Genomic DNA, 23,102 nt, shown 5'->3' with positions numbered 1-23,102 from the left:
AAAGTTGTCAAAAAACAAATATATAACAAATAAATGTTATCAAAGGCAAGATAAGTTACTTTTCTACCAAACTGGATATAATTTTCGTGTTTTTATTCAATTTAACATGTTTATTCAGCTCGAAAACCATACAGTGTTTAGCGATGTATTGAAAAATTCAAAATGGCGGCCGATTCTCTCTTTAACACGGTAAGTTTGGAAAAAGGTGTAATAAATAATAAACTAGACAAAATACTGTTAGAAATTTGCTCAATATATGTTACCGTGACATAACTTGACATATATTCGGTGGTTTTTAATAGTATTTTGTCTAGTTTATTATTTATAACACCTTTTCCTGAACTTACCGTGTTAACGAGAGAATCGGCCGCCATCTTGAATTTTCCAATACATCGGTAAACACTGCATGTTTTTCGAGCTGAATAAACATGTTAAATTGAATAAAAACACGAAAATTATATCCAGTTTGGTAGAAAAGTAACTTATCTTGCCTTTGATAACATTTATTTGTTATATATTTGTTTTTTGACAACTTTTTCGAATCTATGTGTAGAGTAATACAAACCCGAAAAAAGAAATCACCAAATTTCACAACCTTAACAAAAGCAAATATATTACTAAAATATTGCAAAATGTTTAATTCATTTTTTTGTTATAATAATGGTCGTATTGTGAGAATATGTAAAATAGCTTAATTTGTATACATATTGTATTTTGACTTCTGGAGCAGTGAGGAAGGGGAGGGCGTATTTTTTTTTTTTTAGACCACTTGAGGATAAAGGTTAATGAGTGTGCGGTGGTCATTGAGACAACAATGTAGTGATCAGTGTGGAAATTGGGTAGAATTTGATTATTTAAGGGGACGGCTCCAGAAGAGTTTGTTTACATTAGACTTGAAGATGACAATGTTGTAGCTAACTGGAAATTAGGCCAGCAGAACAGAGTTCCACAGGCGGGCAGTTCTAGAAAAGAAGCTTTGTTCATGGAGTTTGCATTTAGATTTGGGCATAGATAGACAGTGATGGAAATTGTTGATGGAGGTTGTAGTAAGACGAGTGCTTGTTGTGAAAGTTTGACATGGGGGACTATAGATTGAAGCTCAGACGAGCACTTGCCATTAATCCTTTTTTTCTTTTTTTTTAAACTGTATTCATTAGATTAATAACACACCACCTTTTTTTGGGTGGATGAAACTGAATTAAATCAGAATCTAAGAAGTTTAAGATGGAATAATTATTTTGTGACTTAAAAAAGCTTAATTCTTTGCATTTTTGTTACAAAGAAAAGGTAGGCTCCCCCAACTAGGCTAGTAAACATTTCACACCCGTGAGAATCCTTTATCTCTACAAAATTACCATTCGCTTATTCATAGAGTATTGTTGTTATATCTAAGCTGGTATACTAATCACTTGCCTTTCCCTCTTGGACAGGGTTCAAACACTCATGGTATCTTGTTCCAAAGATGGAATGTTCTATGAAAGAAACTTTGTTCATGGAAGTTTCGTTTGATTTGAGAGAGAGAGAGAGAGAGAGAAAGAGAGAGAGAGAGAGAGAGAGAGAGAGAGAGAGAGAGAGAGAGAGAGAGAGAGAGAGATTCTTTTCTGTAGTCTGTAAAGATGAGTTCTTGCTGTGAATGTTTTACAGGAGGTACCAGGGATTAGAACTCAGTCGAGCACCTACCATGAACATAATAATACAATAGAGAAAGGCTGGCAACATCTCTTTTGCATAAAAGAGTCTGTAGAGACGAGAAGAGATGATCTCCCACTAGATTACAAAGTTGATTTTGTACTCTGTCTAGATACAGAAGAGTGCTCTGAGCGGCACCTCCTCAGATTGTGAATTTTATTAACGATTCCATGAGTGCCAGTTTTGGAGGATCACCCTGACCTATTATGATTAGTAACAATCGCTTCTATTAATATTTGTAGCTTTTTTTTTTTAACATTAATTGGTCAAATAATACGGCAAAAAAAAGAAAAGAAAAGAATCCAGATCTCTACAATGACATTATATGAATAATAAGCAGAGAGATACACAACTTTAATAATAAGATACCAAGGCGTATGAAATATCAATACACAATTGCATCTCTAGATTAATAAAATTATGCTATCGGTTCTTGTATGATTATATGTGTTTCTCGACCCTACGTGACTTACACATTATTTTTATTTATTTATTGTTAAACCATTATTTATGGAAATAAAAAAATGCAATAACATAAAGTGCTGAAACAAACATTTTAAAAATACTCTTAAAAAATTTGATCACAAAATTAAATTCACAAGAAGGTATTTCGGTTTATTTGTAAATAAGTCGGCCATTTTAATCTTTTGCTAAAAGTTGAAAAAAAAAGTTACTTTGTGACTTTTTTTTTTAAAGGAATTTGAGAGTATTTCAGCTTTAAATTCTTAGATCTTTATGCATTAAAGATTGAGTTTTGAAAGCTATTTACGTATTGGATGATTTTATAGATTAAAACAACATGATCTTATGAACAATTATTTATAGTTTTATAATAATTTAGTTTGCTTAAAAAGCTATTTACAGCTAATATAATTTTACAGAAATTAAAACATTACCTTAAAAACAATTGATTATAGTTTTATGATAATTTAGTTTGCTTAAAAAGCTATTTACAGCTAATATAATTTTACAGAAATTAAAACATTACCCTAAAAACAATTGATTATAGTTTTATAATAATTTAGTTTGATTAAAAAGCTATTTACAGCTAATAAAATTTTACAGAAATTAAAACATTACCTTAAAAACAATTGATTATAGTTTTATGATAATTTAGTTTGCTTAAAAAGCTATTTACAGCTAATATAATTTTACAGAAATTAAAACATTACCCTAAAAACAATTGATTATAGTTTTATAATAATTTAGTTTGATTAAAAAGCTATTTACAGCTAATAAAATTTTACAGAAATTAAAACATTACCTTAAAAACAATTGATTATAGTTTTATAATAATTTAGTTTGATTAAAAAGCTATTTACAGCTAATAAAATTTTACAGAAATTAAAACATTACCTTAAAAACAATTGATTATAGTTTTATAATAATTTAGTTTGATTAAAAAGCTATTTACAGCTAATAAAATTTTACAGAAATTAAAACATTACCTTAAAAACAATTGATTATAGTTTTATAATAATTTAGTCTGATTAAAAAGCTATTTACAGCTAATATAATTTTACAGAAATTAAAACATTACCTTAAAAACAATTGATTATAGTTTTATGATAATTTGGTTTGATTAAAAAGCTATTTACAGCTAATAAAATTTTACAGAAATTAAAACATTACCTTAAAAACAATTGATTATAGTTTTATAATAATTTAGTTTGATTAAAAAGCTATTTACAGCTAATATAATTTTACAGAAATTAAAACATTACCTTAAAAACAATTGATTATAGTTTTATGATAATTTGTTTTGATTAAAAAGCTATTTACAGCTAATATAATTTTACAGAAATTTAAACATTACCTTAAAAACAATTGATTATAGTTTTATGATAATTTGGTTTCGTGAAAAAATTTAATGACCACACGATACTAATAATTAAAACTAATGTTGAAAACTTTAAAAATTACACTATTGTGATTTAAAAGTATAGAGTTCTCATGGAAATACCCACAGAAAACAAGCACAGGGTACCCCCCCTTCCAAATATCACCTGTAGAATTGCTAATCAAACTCACAATCATTTTTGCAATCCAACTATATTTGGTACAAATAACTTTTAGTCTACGCCTTACTTGTCCACCAAAGTAAATGTCCAACAGTTTTTATTTTAATCACTGTTTAATGATAAACACACTTGGATATTATGTTCAAAATTGTCAATAACTTTGACACACTCCTCTTTTGGTACTACCCTGATTTTGGCAGTGATGGTCCCATTCAGTGCAGGAATAGGTCGTTTTGTGAGTGTGAAACCCATTCAGGATCATACCTACAACTGATAAGAGAATCACCAAAGTGTCCCTGCATATCGTTAGATGGTGATAAAACAAAGATTTTGTGGTAAAAACAAGATTGTATTCAAGACTCACTGGTTAGGTAGAATCAAATATCGACCAGACAATTACCAAAGTGTCCCTGCATATCATTAAATGGCAAAAGAACAAAGACCGTTTGACATTCATAACTGAGTCTTGGTGGACAAGTAAGACACATACTGATGTTTATTGGTACCAAATATAATGAATTTTATTAACGATTCCATAGGTGGCATTTTTGAGGGGATTAACTTTATAGTTTACCGGAGTTTTGAAGGTTAGATTAATTAGAATATTTGAAAAATATAATTCTGATTGCATTATGTCATTCTGATTGCATTATTTCATTTTTAATGTACTGGAATCATTGATTTTTCGTTTTTCTACCCGTAACTAATATTGAAAGAAGGCAGATGAGTTTTCTAAAGATGTGTTTATTCAATCTATGTGCATATGTTTGAAATAGCATTTTCATAAAAAAAGCAGGACAAATATAATTTAGTAAATAAAACCTGATCACAATACTGCTTGTATGCTAATTCCCACAGAACAGAAAAAAAAGGATCTCCAGAAAGTCAAAGGTCGACCAGTCTTTAACTTGGTTAAACTTTAATGGATGGATGGAACCAAGAATTATAAGTCTTTAACAAACACCGGTTATCGCAAAAGAAAGCGAGCTCACAGGAGAAACTGGTTAGAGCCGAGTGTTAGTTTTGTCACCGTACTAACTGACAGAACAGATAAAATGTGCTGGTTTATATCAAACTCCAAATGTCATTGATTGGACAACAAAATGAATCATGGAGTGACAGTGGCTGAGTGGTTAATGACATGGACTGAAAACCTAAGCATGCCAAGTTCAAAGTCTGTTCCATAGAAGTGCTTTCAGCAAATCCACACTTGATCTTGTCTCTAACCTCCTAAAAAGGAGTTAAATAAAATAACCAGACATAACAAATTTCATTGTCCCAGATGTCTGTCTGCAACAGCTTATTTGAGATAGTGACTGTTCCCTTTCCACTGCAGACACAGCACACAAATCTGTGGTGCATCAACTGTCATGGGTTGCTGTTATCACTGGAGTCAGTGAGCAATTCATTTTTCATATGATCCATGACTACATCTAAATAGAATTTGAAACTTTTAAGTTGATTAACTGACAAAATGGACAGAGATTCTAAAAAAAAAAAAAAAAAAAAAAAAAAACTGCATTCATTCAATCTGTATTTCACTATGAAAATGCTATTTCAAATGATAAAAGGTTTACCAAATTTTGAGGAAAATCAAAGAAGGAATTTAAAAATAAAAGGAAAATATTCCAAGAATGAAAGAGGAGATAACGAATGAAAAGAAATACCTTTCTAACAGAAAGAATGGAAAATAACTAAGAAATGACAGAATGAAAAATAAGAATAAAATTATAGAATGAAAAATAAAAATAAAAATTATAGAATGCAAAAATAACCAAAGAATTGAATGAAAGATAACCAAAGAATTAAAAAAATAGAATGAAAAATAACCAAAGAATTGAATGAAAAATAACCAAAGAATTTAAAAAATAGAATGAAAATTAACCAAAGAATTGAATAAAAAATAACCAAAGAATTTAAAAAATAGAATGAAAAATAACCAAAGAATTTAAAAAATGAAAAATAACCAAAGAATTAAAAAAATAGAATGAAAAATAACCAAAGAATTAAAAAAATAGAATGCAAAATTACCAAAGAATTTAAAAAATAGAATGAAAAATAACTTAAGAATTTAAAAAATAGAATGAAAAATAACCAAAGAATTTAAAAAATGAAAAATAACCAAAGAATTTAAAAAATAGAATGAAAAATAACCAAAGAATTAAAAAAATAGAATGAAAAATAACCAAAGAATTGAGTCAAAAATAGCCAAAGAATTAAAAAAACAGAGTGAAAAATAACCAAGGAATGAAAAAAATAGAATGGAAAATTATCAAGAACTTTTAAAAAATAGAATGAAAAATAACCAAAGAATTAAAAAAATATATAATGAAAAATAACTAAAAATTAAAAAGAAAAAAATAGAATGAAAAATAACCAAAGAATTAAAAAAATAGAATGAAAAATAACCAAAGAATTAAAAAAAATAGAATGAAAAATAACCAAAGAATTAAAAAATACAATGAAAAAAAATACAATGAAAAAAAATACAATGAAAAAAAATACAATGAAAAATAACCAAAAAATTTTAAAAAAATAGAATGAAAAATAACCAAAGATTAAAAAAATATAGAATGAAAAATAACAAAAGAATTAAAAAATACAATGAAAAAAAATACAATGAAAAATAACAAAATGTAAAAAAATTAGATTGCAAACAACCTAAAAAAATTACAATAAAAAAAGGAAAAATAATAAAATATAACCATAAAAAAAAAATATAAATTGAAAAAATAACTGATGTAAAATTTTAAAAATAACAACATTAAATAAAAAAATTAAAAGACAAAAGTTCCGACTTACTTCTTGCATCTGTTTTTCAGCATCTTCCTTGGCTCGTTTATGAGCTTCTGGCATGATGTCATCTAACCATTTCAATTCTCTTTGGGTGAAAATGTAATCCATTGCTTTACGCACAAAACACATGGCCAATACCTGCAGGAAAAAAACAACAAGAATTGAGCGAGAGTAATCACTGAAACCAACAACAATGATTTGTGATGTGATGACAGTCTGTAACCAAAACTATGTCACAAGGCTGAAAGTTTTTGCATAAAAAATATGCATTTTAAAAACATTAATAAGCATTTAAAAACATTAATAAGCATTTAAAAAATATTAATAAGCATTTAAAAAATATTAATAAGCATTTAAAAAATATTAATAAGAATTTAAAAAATATTAATATGCATTTAAAAAATATTAATATGCATTTAAAAATATTAATAAGCATTTAAAAATATTATTAAGCATTTAAAAAATATTATTAAGCATTTAAAAAATATTATTAAGCATTTAAAAAATATTAATAAGCATTTAAAAAATATTAATAAGCATTTAAAAAATATTAATAAGCATTTAAAAAATATTAATAAGCATTTAAAAAATATTATTAAGCATTTAAAAAATATTATTAAGCATTTAAAAAATATTATTAAGCATTTAAAAAATATTATTAAGCATTTAAAAAATATTAATATGCATTTAAAAAATATTAATAAGCATTTAAAAAATATTAATAAGCATTTAAAAAATATTAATAAGCATTTAAAAAATATTAATAAGCATTTAAAAAATATTATTAAGCATTTAAAAAATATTAATAAGCATTTACAATTATTGTCCTATTTTCATATTAGTACTCCTGTTATCGATAGAGTTAATCCAAAAATAGATATAAAATTCTAATACATATATAAGTGTAATGATTAAAGTTAAATTCTGTAAATCAAAATATATACACATATTTAAGTTAAGAATTTATTGTTTTAAACAAAGAATATATGGAGAAGAATTATGTTTATTTCCTTAATCCATGGATTTTCAATACTGGCTCATATCATCAGAGGAAATGAAATGCAATTAGCAAAATGTTCAACTATGAATAAACAAATATTTTTGCTTTTCAGCACATATATTGAAAATGTTATTTAAGAGTTATTTAAATGGTGTTTAAAAGTCATAGAAAAGGGATATCATACAACCTGGGCAGTCCAATATCAGAATGAGTTCAATATTACTGCCAGGTTGGACGAGTAATAATCCAAGGGAAAAATCATATATATGTATTAAATGGATTAAACTTTTTTGTAAGCAATATCACATGAAGAGGTTTCTAGTTACTTGTAACTGGCTAACCAAAACATGCTCATGAATGTGTAACGACATATTAATGCTTATGTAAAACAAATAAAAAGTATGTATACAGTCATGGTCAAAATTAGGGAACACCTATAAAATAGTTCAAACCTATGCATTTAAAGATTAAAATTGTACAGTGAACATTTGAGAGCAAATGTCAAATATTTAACAGTAGATTTTAGTATTTATTTGCTTTAAAGCCTTTTTCAAGAGTTTTTAGTTGAGTTTCATACTCAATTCATTCCAATATTCAAAATGATTCATTGTCATACTAAAAGTTGTTTCTTTTTTTTAAGGTTATATTTGATTCTAACCAGTGCTATAATAGTATATTTAATTGATTTGCAAAAATAAAAATCAAAATTAGACACCTAATGATGAGGCCAAAATTGTTTAAGCCATTTTTTTGTACAAACAAGGTGGGTTTTTTTTTTTATTTAATTCAATATCTTAGGACTTTACTTTACTAATTATCTTTGAAATAACCCCAGAAAACTACTATTTATCTTTTTAAAGGATTTTTACAATGAATTTATTTAACTTCAAAATTTAGCTGAATTGGTTAGCCCACCGTGAAAACATTTTTCATAACTTTTTTTTTTTCACGTGTACAAATACTTTTCTCTTTTTGGAAATTAACTTTAGTCTTTAATCTTTCAAATACAATCAAAAAGTAGTCGGAAACTTACAAAAAAATGATGATAAATCGGCTTTCAAAACTATGTCCCCCTATCCTTATTTGTTTATTTTTGTCCGTACCTATCTTTAACGCATGTATAAATAAATATTACATTCTTATTTTTGACTATTTCTTATTAATTGAGAATTATGCTGGAAGTTCTCTCCCACTAAGCTTATATATATATATATATATATATATATATATATATATATATATATATAAACACACACTAAGGTGTCACCACTTATCAAGGTGAAAAGGTCACTTGAGGATAAGGGTTAAGTATCAGGTGGACAGTGAGACAACATCAGAATGATGCTGATGATTGGGCAGAATTTTATTATTTAAAATGGCGGCTCAACAAGAATTTATTGAGATTGGGCTTGTACATCTACAGGATCAAAATTCGGAGAATCTTTACTGTGTTTATATAAGAGTACTCAATAATATCTAGAGCAGTTTAATGTTATAATGATTTTTATTTATTTTTATTTATACAAACATTATTTGGCTATACATGTACAAAATGGGTTTCGGTCATGGCTATGGTAAGCCAAAAGCGTAAATGTCTTTTCATTACATTTTCATTTAAAAAATGAGACCATTTAACTTTCTAAAAAAAGGCAAAAGAAAAAAAAACATGTGATCGATTCAAATCATTTTTAAATATTACCAACCATTAGGATTTTTTTTTTTTATTCAATTGATTTAATTTTTGACTTAAACATTATCAAGTCAAGGTCAACACAGGCAGACATACATATGGTCATCTTGAATTGATGAGCAAATATACTCGGATGCAACATATAAACATACACATGCATGCATATACCAAAAAAGTACATAATAAGTTCCTGTAACCCCAAGCTTATGAAAATCAGTACATAATAAGTTCCTGTAACCCCAAGCTTATGAAAATTAAAGACCATTATCAGAATCGAGCAAGTAGTACAACATCTATAACACAACTTGCCACTCATTTTGGAAAAGATTGCCTTACAAATGATACTGAGAACCCAAACAAGCCTGCCACTGACATAGCCCAGAAAAGTCGGAAAAAATACACTAGCCCGTTCCATAGTGTTAAAACAGAAGAATGGACCAACAATAAACAGGCAAAATACCTACCGACTGAACTATCCCAAGAATATATTGATAGGGATGGTTCCCTGGACTGGCTCAAAAGAAGATCCCTCCCTTACGACCAAGAGAGGTTGATATTGGCTGCACAAGACCAGGGCCTCATGACAAACGCCTTCAAAAAGATGTGTGGTCTAAGCAACAATAATAAATGCAAGTTCTGTAGCACTAAGGTTGAGAGTGTGGGCCACCTGATTTCTGGTTGCAAAGTCCTACTTGGAGATGGTTATTATACAGATCGCCATAACGGAGTTTGCAAATACCTTCACTGGAAGATATGTAAGAAACTCAACATTCACTGTAGTAAAAAATCCTGGGAACATATACCCGAACGAACAGTTGGGAATGACAACTACACTATTCACTATGACTACATAATCCCTACTGCTACATATCTAGAAAACGCAGCTGTTAAACCAGATATAGTGATTTGGGACAGAGCAAACAAAAAAGCGACCGTAATAGAGGTCTTAACAGGGCTTAACAGAGTTGAGAGGGAAAAGATAACAAAGTATCAAGGACTTATGTATGATATGAAACGAAATTGGAAATTAAAAGACGTTTCAATTATACCAGTCATCATAGGAGCAACTGGGCTTATGAAAAAGAACTTTAAAAAGTACATAGCAAGCATACCCGGTGAACCAAGTGCAAGTGAAATACAAATGATTGCACTGAAAGGGACGGCTAGAATCCTGAAAAGATCTCTTGGTTGGACTCACTAAAATAGGGATAAATGTCAGACATCTGGTTGGATGTCCCATCCCCTAGAAGAAAAAGTTTAAGAAAAATGAAAAAAAAAAAAGGAGAGAACTAGATACTATCCTCGAGTGTATAAGGATACATTTTTATACAAGTAAACCCTGACTAAATATTCAAAATCACATCGTATTCACGGCCCAAATAAGATCTTCTCAGTATGGCCAGCCCATATATTTTTTAATGAGGAATGATGCACCTTCACCAAGTGACGTTACCGCAAGTAGCAGCACGAAACTGGATACTTTTTTTTTTTTTTTTTTTACACAGTGATCACCACTTATCAAGGCCCGGAAGCCACTCAGGGATAAGGGTTATTGCAAGTACATTACGTTAGTGTGGAGATTTGATGAAGTGTTTACTTAAGGGGGCGGTTCATTAGGAATTTGTTAACATTGGACTTGAACACATCCAAGTTGTAGTCCGGTGGGAAGCAGGCAGACGGAACAGAGTTCCACAGGCGTGCAGTTCTAAGAAAGAAGCTATGTTCATGGAATCCACGTTTTGATTTAGGCACAGATATAGAGTGGGGGAAATTTTTCACAGTGGATTCGGCTAGACGGGTGTTTTTCGTGAAAGATTGGCGAGGGGGGACCAGAGATTGGAGTTCAGGCGAGCACCTCCCATGGAAATAACGATAAAACAAGGATAGGCTCGCAACGTCTCTTCTGTGGGAGAGAGGTTGCTCCATCAGACAAAGGGAATTCTTGTCCTGGAATCCAGTAAGACCAAGAGACCACAAAGAAAAATATTTAACGTATTTAAAAGGTAAATTGGGGAAAGGAAAATTATATTCCAAACTTTTTTACTAACTCAATGGTTGAGAAGTTTATGGGAACATTAATTGAACATTCAAATACCTATGTATCTCAAATAGAGATCAAGTGTTAACCCCAGGAAGGGGTCCCTTGATTTCTGAGAACTTCGACTAAAGTAAAACAAAACAAAGAAAAAGATACAAACCATAATAGGGAAAGCAATGGAGATTTTCTTGATAGTTTTAATCACCCAGAGGATGCCGAGACAGATTAGCTGGATAAAAGTGAAGAGATGAACACGTGTTGTTCGAACATGTCGCAGGTACATGTAGTCAGGTTGGTATTTTGCAGGCATAAATAGAATCATGACTCTGCACACCAACTGCATACCACGTAAAGATGACACACCCATATACAGGAACACACCATACAATACGGGCATGGGTATTTTCTGCAAAAGAAGAAGTTAAATATAAATGTTGTATTTCTACTCTGTTAAAAGAATGACGACAAACACTGATGAATAAAAATACAATAATATATAATAATATACAATGATATATAATAATATATAATAATATATATATATATATATATATATATATATATATATATATGGTAATGAGCAAGTGAGATAAGTGTAAAAGGCAGAGCACACACAATGTGGTTTTCTCTTACAGGATTGGCAGTTTACTTTCAATTTCGGGTTAGTTTATATAATAATTTGTGATACCCATTCATCCACCTATAAACACCTCTGGGATTTCACCTTTGCTGTCAATATAGCTCCATCTTTAGGGCTTTTATCTTGCAACAAGGTATGCCTGTTTGTAGCTAACCTTTGTGGATAAGGATCACCTTTGCAGGTGGTTTTAAAACAATCAGCAATTATTTTATTTTTGGAGAGTTGTTTCCATGTAAAGCAACTGTTTTTTTTTTCTTCTGGCCAGGTGCGTGTCTGTTTCTCCAGTTTTGCAAGCTCGTCATTTGGTAGAGAAACCGGGTGTCATTGTAACCTTAAAATAAAACTTTGTTGCTCGTTTTGAACTTGTTTTGAAGGAAAATCCTTTTGTTACAGCACAAAGACCGAGATCACATGATCGACGCTACGGTCAGTGTTAAATTAAACTATAAATTTGGATGACAATAACACATAGACAATGACGACATATGCAGTGAATTCATACAAACACAAGTTCACAACATTTGGGAATAATAGCTGAGAGCAAAACAACATAAGGCAGATGTACATCCACAATATCTAACTTACCATTAGGACAGATGTTAATGTCACAGAAATTCCTATCATGAGGAAAACCATTGTACCAGTAACTCTCTGTTCCCTGAAGTATTAAAAAAAAATAAACGATAAAATCAAGTAAAATTTGCTTATTATAATTATAGATGATATTATGAACTAACTGTACCCTTACAATTTTACTTCCTTGATTATCTAGGACAACAGAATATTCTTTTCATTATTTTGACTGTGGAGTATATATCTATTGATATCGTATATGTTTTTATATAGAGTGATGTGCTTCTCGGTTGATTAACTGTATCTAATTGTGTCGAATTTATACTCTAGAGTGAAAACAATGATAAGAATATTCTATTGTCTTAGCCCTACTCATAATAGTACAATGTGATTTCTTCCTATTTAACTTTTATCATTATTATTATGTACTAGCCGGCACCTGGCATTGCCCGGTTGTAAAATATACTTAAAGATATTTTAATTTATGCAGATTTCATATTTATTATTATTATAGAGCCAATTCTCTATTGATTATCATATTGTACCTAATATATAGTAGTGATTTCAAAAGTAAAAAACAAACATGACTTGGATGTCATGAGCTATGTTGAAACTAAAACATTTAGTGCTCCAGCCATAGTCATTACCGTTTGCACTATCATCAGACAAATAAGAAAAACTTAAAAATGAACTGACTTTAATGTATAAATGTAAATATTTGCCTATGTGTACAAGAGCACTTTGTCGATTTACATTTACCAAGTTTCAATTTTGATCCCTTAGCAGCCATTTTTACCAGATTATATATATATAACAATCAATGAAAACACAATCATTTGATTTTGCTCGTACTGCTCTGTTACCTTGTGTCTCAAAGGAGATACAGTTTGAAAAAAATAGAAACAGACAGACATAGTGACTTTATGAATTCAATTATTAGTTATGCCTGTATCTATAATACCTCAGAGAGTTGAATACCCTAGCCTTACACAGTTACAGGTCGCCCTTGAGCAAGGTGTAATACCTGTTAGCCTCCCTATGATATTGTAAGGGATTATCATATGGAAGTAGATAAAGCTCCTCAGCTGCATTGAAAGCAATACCTCTAGGAAAGAGGAGCTCTTTTGAAAAACCTGAGAGATAGTAAAACATTAATTTACGTCAATTATGATTAACGATTAATTAAAATTATCTTTAATATCGATTTTACTTTCATCATCTGGAGAATAATAATGGTTCATCCATATCAAAATGAGATACAAATGGTTTTCTGTCTATTACTTGTGGCTCTTTCGGTATATTTTTACTGTCATCACTCATTTACCGAATAAACTTTAGATGCTGTGTTTTACAAAAAAAAAAAAAAAAAAAAGAAGAAATCAAGGTCCTTCTTACTTAATTACTGGTAATGCAATTTATTTCTGCATTGCTTTCTTTCTATCTCTAATCAATTTGCATATCAGGATTGCAATATTTATTACTAGCGGGGAGTGGCGCCCGGGTTTGCCCGGTCATAAAATACGCTTAAATATGATATCTTAATTTGTCCAGAAAAAAAATAAAATAAAAAAAGTATTTGGTTGCCATCAGCTAGAATCAAAACTGAAAGCAAAACTGTAGCATTCAAAGCTAGTCACAATACAACTGTACCAACATAACACGCCTATGAACTGATTAAAAATAAACTAAAATGAATGTACAAAAATGTATAACGACTTTTTTTTTTTTTTTTTTAATTTTGAACCCTTAAAGACTATTTTAACTAGCTAAAGACCCATAAAAGAATGGTTCATAAAAAATCCAATCATTTGATACCCCTAGTGCTGCTCTGCAACTTTTAGTTTCAGAAGAGATAGAGTTTGAAAATATAGAGGCAGACAGACATACAGACATAGTAAGTTTTATAAATTAGATTAATATAGAGTGGAAAGTCACCTTTCACCATCAGTTACTGCTGAATTACCTATCGAGTATTGGAGATCTTATATCTTCCTTCCTCTCCTCTAACATGTGAGCTTAACATCCGTTGGTGAAAAATGTGTTCCTTCTTGTCTGGATGATTGTGAAAGAATAACTTGAATAATACTCATACATATTTTGCTGGGACTGATTTAGTAGTACTTTGTGATGTTCGGTGCCTGTGCGACGTTATTATGTTTTGTTTGGTTTACAGCATTACAATTATAAAACAACAAACAAGATATGCCACTGAGCTCTAATCTCTGATTTTTATATGCAAGACATTCACAGGAAGAACTTATCTCTCTATGTTCTTTTCTTCTTTCATGTGTTTAGCATCAGACTGCATTACTACTAATGTAAAGAACTTTCCTTTCGGCCATGAACAGGGTTTTTTGCCAAGAACTTTCAATGTGTGGAACACATTCCATAGGACTGGTTCCCTGCAGATTACAACATAATCGTTTTTGAATCCAACATCAACAAATAGTTGCTATAAACCGTAAGAATGGAAATTTTATCCATTCATCAGTTCTAATTTTCTCATGATATTCTTCATCATTAAACAAACAAGCCATTCATCTGATTAACCCTTATCCCCGAGTAGCTTTAAGACCTTGATAAATGATGACTCATGAGTAAAAAGAAAGCATGTATATACAAATTACCCCCAAGGGAGATAATTATAGATTGTATCTCTACACATTATCGAAAAAAGTTTTGTCGTTCACTCCTTACCTTACGCCCAGAAACTTGGGTCTTTCTCCGGGAGCAGTACACTGAGATTCTTTCTTCAAACTCATTACATGTGTGATTGAGAGGACAGTGGCTGCGACAAACCAAGGCAGTCCAAGTATCGAACAGACCATTATAAGGGAAGCCACAATAAATAAATCCAAATGGTAGCCATGTCCTTTCTGGAGAAGAAAAAAAAAAAAAATACAACATATTTAAGATGCATGATTTTAAAAGAGTGAATTTCATTTTACGATACAAAGACTACAATGAGATTACAATAGTGCACCCATACTGTCAAAAAGTGATGACATAGTTTTTCTCCCAACTTACATTCAACTTTTCTAATACAAATAAATGATCAAGGTGGTGGTACAAAATTTTTTTTGCACTCTTAAGACAGGAAGATACCTCATGATTGGTGGTGAGTTTCTGCATTGTTAGCTAGGAGTGGCTAATAGTACAAGTGTGGAAATAATCAGTTTCTAATAATCATGTGTGGAGGTGATTAAGATAAAAGACCGGACATAGGATTTCCAATTTTGAGTCAATAAATTTAGGAGTTTAAAAAAATATTTTATCCAGCGTGGAATTATTTTTAAATGGCTGTATATCTTCAAGAAATGGATTTAACTCTGTATTTGCCCATACAGAATTACTTCCCTTTGATAGAGATTTCTACAGTGAAGAGGAGCGATTTTGCTACTAGTTGAGTAGGTCGGGAGTATTTATGTTGTGGAGGTGGGTAGAAATGCAGTAAATTCATCAGAGCACATTCTGGATGCAACAAGGATGCAACTTTGCAAGTAAATAGACTGGAGTGCAACGCTAGGTAAGTGCAACCAAATTAAAAAATACTTCTTCAGGTAAAAATGTTTTCATCTGCCCAATTGTGTATTTACGAATGTTGGAATGATAAATCGGAATCATGAATCTGATGAAATTTGAACTTTTTTGGGTACTGGAATCAGAAAAATTTGTGCCTATTTTCCGATGCCAAAAACGATTCTTTTAATTGTCTTTTTTTTATTTGATTTTCTTTAAAACAAAATCTTTCACTGCTGAGTTAGTTTAGGACAGTTTTCAGTTTGTGAGAGTTGATGACAGATCGGAAAAGCTTAAGCAGATTTGAGATGAGTTGACCTCAACCGAATGACAATGATGGCTCTGAAAAACAGATTATCTCAATTGGATTTTAGTTGATACACTGAAATTTAAGATGTGGACGTGAGCGTTTGGGGGATCATTTTCCACCATGGTATCACACAACCCATCTCTACAGAATGTGTTGGAGTTCGTGTTTCCTCTTGAGTTTGCACGGTTTCATTTTTTTATACGTGTAAACCAGTGCTTGACCCGTCGGTGATTACCGATGTGAAAGATGATAATATGGCCAGAACAAATGATCAAGAAGAAAACCACACCAAACAGCGTTTGGTCAGCAATTATCGAGGGATGGCATAGTTGTACACAAACAAAAGTGACTAAACAAATGAAAGAATTAAAAAAATCTTAGAATATTGGAAGATTCCAAGAATATTTGGATCTTTTTGAAAACAAAGAATGAAAAATAAAAGACTCACTTTGAGTTTGTTTTCTTTCCTATTGACAATGACAGCAGTAATCTGCTGGTCCATGAAGATTAGAATTGTGCAGAGTAAGGCTGGAATAATGGCAGCAATAATTGTCCACCAAGCATTCCGGAAAGGGTTCACGACCCAGCTACGTGTCGGTAAGGTTGGCTGCGAAAATAAAAAAAAAACAAAAGACCATACAATCTTATATATTTATTTATATAAAACTCAATATCTGTATGTTTGTGTGTATGATGTTTGTGTGTTCCTTATATAAAGAAAGGTTAGAGAATCTACATAAAATCTAAAAGCTTATTCTTATGTAAAATTTACTGGGAAAGGCAATGGAAGTGCTTCTGAATCTCTAAGTGAGGCATAAATAATAAAGGCATAACTACCCTTAAAACTTCAAATAAATCTTATTTTGATGAAATTTAAATCAGAATATATAAAATTATCTGGGAGGAAAATACAAGTGGTCTCAAATCTCTACATCATCCTCATCAAATATCTACATGCACTCACTTCTAACTGATTCATGAGTGCAGAAACAAATAAGTATATCAGAGTTTAATGAAATTTAATATGTGTATATATATATATATATATATATATATATATATATATATATATATATATATATATTATTTATTTATTTATTTATTTTTTGTGTATATATGTTTATGTGTGTCTGTATGTATATACGTATATATATATGTGTGTGTATGTATATGTATATATGCATATATATGTATGCGTATAAGCGCACATATATGTATGTGTAGGTATATGTAGGTACCTTTATGTGTATGCATGTATATGTGCATACATGTGTACGTTTATGTATGTGAATATGTATGTATATGTGTGTATGTATTTGTATATCATAGTATATATGTGTATGCATATATATGTATATGTGTGTGCATGTTTGTATGTATGTGTTATATGTATTGTGTATGTATGTATGGATGTGTGCATGTTTATGGGTATGTATGCGTATATATATATATATATATATATATATATATATATATGTATGTATGTATGTATGTATGTATGTATGTATGCCAAGGACCGTCTTCAATGTCATGTCTGCTTGAGCGGTGTGAATTCACTGGCAGGACTAATAAAAAAAAAAAAGATTATCTTCGGGCTCATGGACTTTCAGTGGCTGAGGGAGTGGCACTCGTCTGACAAGACGTTGCAATCATCATATAAGACACTAAGGCAGTTTTCTAACATTTCAGCTCTCCCACTTACATTAAGGGATGAAACAGGAGAAGTTTATAATTAGAACACTCAAAGAAGAGTATAATATTTCAAGGAACTTATAAACACCATTGAAAATTTCCTTTAATTCCATCTGGGGTCACTAGGGTCAGTTATCAATTAGGTCAATAAAATCACTGAAATATATTAGAACTTGAAGAAACAAAAGTCATTTTTATAAAATAGATTTCCTTTGTTTCACAAAGCAAAATATATAATCAAACAAAGAATAGCTTTTTTTTTTTTGACATAGGTGTCACCACTTATCAAGGCCGATAGGCCACTCAAGGATAAGGGTTAAAGAGTGTACAGTAGTCAAAAGGACAATATAGAAATCGATAGTAATGGAAGTTCGGTAAATTTGTTAACTTAAGTGGAACGGCTCATCAGAAACTTGTTCACGTTGGACTTGAAGGCAACCATATTATAGACAGCTGGAAAGCAGGAAAACGGAAGACAATTCCACAGGCGTGCAGTTCTAAGAAAGAAGCTTTGATCATGTAATCTGTTTAGGTTTAGGCACAGATAAAGAGTGGGGGGAATTATTGATAGCGTTTTCAGCTAGACGAGTGTTTCTTGTGAAAGTTTGGCGAGGGGGGACCATAGATTGAAGCTCAGTCGAACACTTTCCATGAAAATAACGATAAAGCAGAGACAAACTCGCAACATCTCTTCTGTGAGATAGAGGTTGCAGGGAAGAGAAAAGAACATCTCCCACCAGGCCACGAAGTCTATTTTGAACCCTATCAAGGCAGGACAAGTTTTTTCTAGCAGCTCCTGCCCATATGTGGCAACAGTATTCCATCCTTGGATGTACCTGGCTCTTATATAGATAGAGAATTGCATCAGCAGTGAGATATCTACTGGATTGATAGACGGATCCGACCATTTTCCCAGCGGCCTTGGCAACAGATTTGATGTATGTATTCCATTTAGGATCAGGAGTAAAGGTCAAGCCCAGAAGCCTGTCAAAACTTGAGGCCTCCTCAAGATGAGAGCCATTCAATTTAATTGATGCCAGATGGGGATCAGAATGTTGATGATGTAAAGATAGAAGCTTGGTTTTAGATGCATTAAAAGTAACCAGCCACTCCTTTCCCCATTGTACAACATGATCAAGATCAGAGGAGAGAGAATCGGAGAGAACTTGGTTGTTTACTGTCTTAGATGTGCTACCATAGATGGTAGTGTCGTCAGCAAAAAATGTCTATGAATGATGTAAGGATGTGATTTGGAAGATCATGAATGTAGATCAAGAAAAGAGTTGGGCCCAGGATGAACCCCTGAGGGACTCCAGCATTAATACTGTGAGCTTCTGATTTTTTCCCATCAACTACTACTCTTATGAACCTATCAGATTTGTGAAGAATGTATTTAAAAGAGGCTTAAACATTTAAATAATTATTTTTATTGTTTAATATTTAGAGTAATGAAGAATTGAATTTGTTTGGATTCATTAAGACAATTTGTCAGTTTATAAAAATGGTAAATTAGACCCAAATTTGCTTATGATTGAATGAGACCCACTAATTTTTGGAAACATTTATTAATTGATGTCTTATACCAATTGTTAAAAGTTTCCTTTGTATAAAACTAAATTAAACTCACATTTGAACCCATTACATCTAGCAGCAGTACTCCAAAATTTGTAATGAAAAGAACAATTTTGCACACCACATTTATGTCCCATTATGGAGAGTAATATCAAGATATAATGATATTATATCTTATGTCTAGAATCCTTATTCAATGTCTAATGTCTAAAATTTAAATCTTAAACTTAAAGGTCTTAAAAATAAATTAAAATTCGAGAAATCCTGGTTAATTGTTATCTAATGAACGTGAATCAAATGTAGTACAATTTTCAAATGGGAGGTTGTGCTCGTATTATGCTCCTTATATTTCTTTGAAATACTAAAAAAAAAAAAAAGAATTTGGAGAGTATTTCTTAGTTGATGTATAATACTGTTATATCATGAATTTTGATACAAGCAAAATAATAATCTGAGGTGAAATAATTATATGAACAAAAATTAGGCTAACACAACTGGACTTATTGTATGAATATTACAAAGCCAAAATAGAGTATAATGAAGGATATATATATATATATATATATATATATATATATATATATATATATATAGGGTGTCCCAGAAGTCGCGCACCATATATTTATATTTTTTTTGTTTCAGATTTTATTCGATATGGGCGAGAAATTAACAATGCAAGAAAGAGTTAAATTGATTTTTATGTTTGGAAGAGATGGGGCTACATACTACTCGGTAGCTAAAGAATTCAACCGCACTCATCCCGAGCGAGAAAAACCATTGAGCGATACCACTGTCTGCCGTTTGATCAAACGTTTCCAAGAAACAGGTTCAGTTGCTGACCGCGAGTGATGTGGTCGACGAAAGAATGTAACTGATGAGGAAACATCAACTATGGTTTTGGCAAATGTTGCTTGAAGCCCCGTGAAATCAGTAAGGAGAATAAGCCAGGAGCTTACGATTAGCAAATCATCAGTACATCGTATTCTTAAAACACAGAAATTTCACCCGTACAAAGTGCATCTTGTACAAGCTCTACATGGCGATGACACAGATAGGCGATTAGAGTTTTGTGAATGGGTGTGTAATCACCAGGATTCTTTGATATTATTTAGTGATGAAGCAATTTTTCATTTAAATGGGCAAGTAAACCGTCACAATATGCGCTATTGTTCAGAAGTAAATCCTAACTGGCATGAGGAGGGTCATCATAAGCCTAACCCTAAGATAATGGTCTGGGCTGGAATATGGGAGGAGGAAATCGTTGGTCCTTATTTTTTCAATACTAACAATGTCACCGGAGAAACTTATTTAGAGCTTTTACAGACCTTCCTGTTTGAATACCTAGAAAATGTTCCTGTAATTAGACGACAAAACCTCTTATTTCAGCTCCACCACACTTTGCTATTTGTGTGCATGACTACCTGAATCAAAATTTTCCAGAAAGATGGATTGGCCGAAGAGGTCCCGTGGAGTGGCCACCCCGATCACCAGATCTATCACCTCTTGACTATTTCCTGTAGTTTACCAGAATCGTCCACGCACTCTTGATGCTTTGAAAGATGCGATAATAATTGAATGTCAAAAAATTACTACTGAAACCCTCATTAGAGTAAAAGATAGTTTTATAAAGAGAGTCAATGCATGTATTCAGGCTGAAGGTGAACAATTTGAGCATCTATTGTGATTTTGATTAATAAAATTGATATTCATTGATATTCATATTTGTTTTTTATATAAATCTACATGGTGCGCGACTTCTGGGACATCCTGTATATATATATATATATATATATATATATATATATATATATATATATATAGTCTAAAGAAGCTTTGAATAAAAAAAAAAATAAATGTAAAAATAAAAATAAAGAATGCAGTTTAAATTCATGGAAAAAAGCAACTGGCTTTAACCTATCACAGACTTAGCACCTACATAATCCGACCTCTAAAAAGTTTATAATTACAAAAGAGAATTCAAGAGAAGAGAAAAAAAAAAGCCTTAACTAAAATTGTTAAATAGCAATAGACTTAGCACTTGCATAAGCCGATTTCTTAAAGGTTTTAAATTTTACAAGAGAATTTAACTATATAAAGATGAAAAGAGAAAACCTTAAATAAAATTTAGGAAATAGAAAATGGGGATCATCAACTTCTTACCATGTAGCTGTTTCAAAGATTTATATATATATATATATATATATATATATATATATATATATTTGCTCGGCGAATTGAAAAGTTATCCAACAAAATTAGAAAAAAGAACAACTCAGTTGTGTTCACTCAGATGTGTTTGAAGGTATATATATATATATATATATATATATATATATATATATATATATATATATATATATATATATATATATATATATATACCTTCAAGCACATCTGATTGAACACAACAGAGTTCTTCTTTTTTCAATAACTTTTCAATTCGCTGAGCGGACTTTTTTATTTCAGCTGGCATGTATTATATTATGGCACCCAGTAGTTGTTGTTTGGCCATATTCTTCTTAAGTACTTTCAATTGAAAGTACTTAAGAAGAATATGGCCAAACAACAACTACTGGGTGCCATGATATACAACATGCCAGCCGAAATAAAAAAGTCTGCTCAGCGAATTGAAAAGTTATCCAACAAAATCAGAAAAAAGAAGAACTATAATAATAATAATGACTTGCTGCCAAAATATACAAATTTATATATCTCTGTGTGTGTGCGTGTGTAGCGAAGTATGGAAGGGGATTCTGTCTACAATGCATGTGGAGGTCCTTTCTTTCTTCTCTCCCATTCGTGTGTCAAATTCCTTTTTTTTCCATCTTTCTTTTCATTGGCGAAGTCTTTCACAACTTGATTAGTTAGCAGTGTTAGAGGGGTGCGAGGTTATTCCATTATAAAAAAAAATACCTATCGTCAAAATTTAATGAAGATCAGATGTATTTGAATTTTCATGAATGGCTTCCTCCTACTTTTTAACTCCTTTGCCGTAAACTAAGTTAAACTAAGTATAACCCACATTTGAGTATAGCAGCTGTTTTTCAACATATCTAACTTCATATACAGGTAAATAAATTTAAGTTGGTAAATACAAAGAAATCAGAGAGCAGCATACCTTGAATTCTGTAGGTACGAGAAGTTTCGGAGTTCCAATACCAATCAACATATCAAGCGTAACCATGGTTACAATAGCGATAATCACAGCAAAATCACTAATTATTGCACGCACCTGAAAAAGACAGAAAGTACACAAAGATTTTTAAAACCACTTGGAGAGTACAGACTTCCACCAAAGCACAGTTTAAATTATTATTATTTTAACATTGATTTACAAGTCTTATACAGCAGGAAATGTACCATTATGCTTAAAATTGTTGTTCTATTGTTATCTATTTTTATTCTATAGTTGTAGTTTTATTATTTTCTATATATTTTTAAAATGTTGTTCGATTATTGTGTATGTTATTTCTATTATGATTGTTCTATAATTGCCTATTATTATTATTATTATTATTATTATTATTATTATTATCATTATTATTATCATTATTATTATTAT

The 23,102-nt window shown here is 30.7% G+C and overlaps 1 protein-coding gene across 10 annotated transcripts in view; it reads right to left on the bottom strand.

Annotated features, from left to right (window-relative positions):
• The window catches only part of LOC145247311 (sodium-driven chloride bicarbonate exchanger-like), a 492,947-nt gene that overhangs the window by 10,830 nt on the left and 459,015 nt on the right, over window positions 1–23,102 (bottom strand). For all 10 annotated transcript variants that reach the window (XM_080108946.1, XM_080108940.1, XM_080108947.1 and 7 more), the window contains 6 exons: window positions 22,659–22,772; window positions 16,725–16,883; window positions 15,145–15,323; window positions 12,460–12,532; window positions 11,395–11,640; window positions 6,513–6,644 (listed from right to left, as the gene is read on the bottom strand). In XM_080108946.1, the coding sequence (XP_079965072.1) occupies window positions 6,513–6,644; window positions 11,395–11,640; window positions 12,460–12,532; window positions 15,145–15,323; window positions 16,725–16,883; window positions 22,659–22,772 (903 nt within the window). The remainder of the gene's footprint in view (window positions 1–6,512; window positions 6,645–11,394; window positions 11,641–12,459; window positions 12,533–15,144; window positions 15,324–16,724; window positions 16,884–22,658; window positions 22,773–23,102) is intronic.

This window comes from Euprymna scolopes, chromosome 25 (genome assembly GCF_053919585.1).
Source record: "Euprymna scolopes isolate OS-2025 chromosome 25, ASM5391958v1, whole genome shotgun sequence".
In the NCBI taxonomy this organism is placed as follows: Eukaryota; Metazoa; Mollusca; class Cephalopoda; order Sepiida; family Sepiolidae; genus Euprymna; species Euprymna scolopes.
Note: the sequence above shows the minus strand (reverse complement) of the source record. Positions and strands in the feature narration are given on the sequence as shown.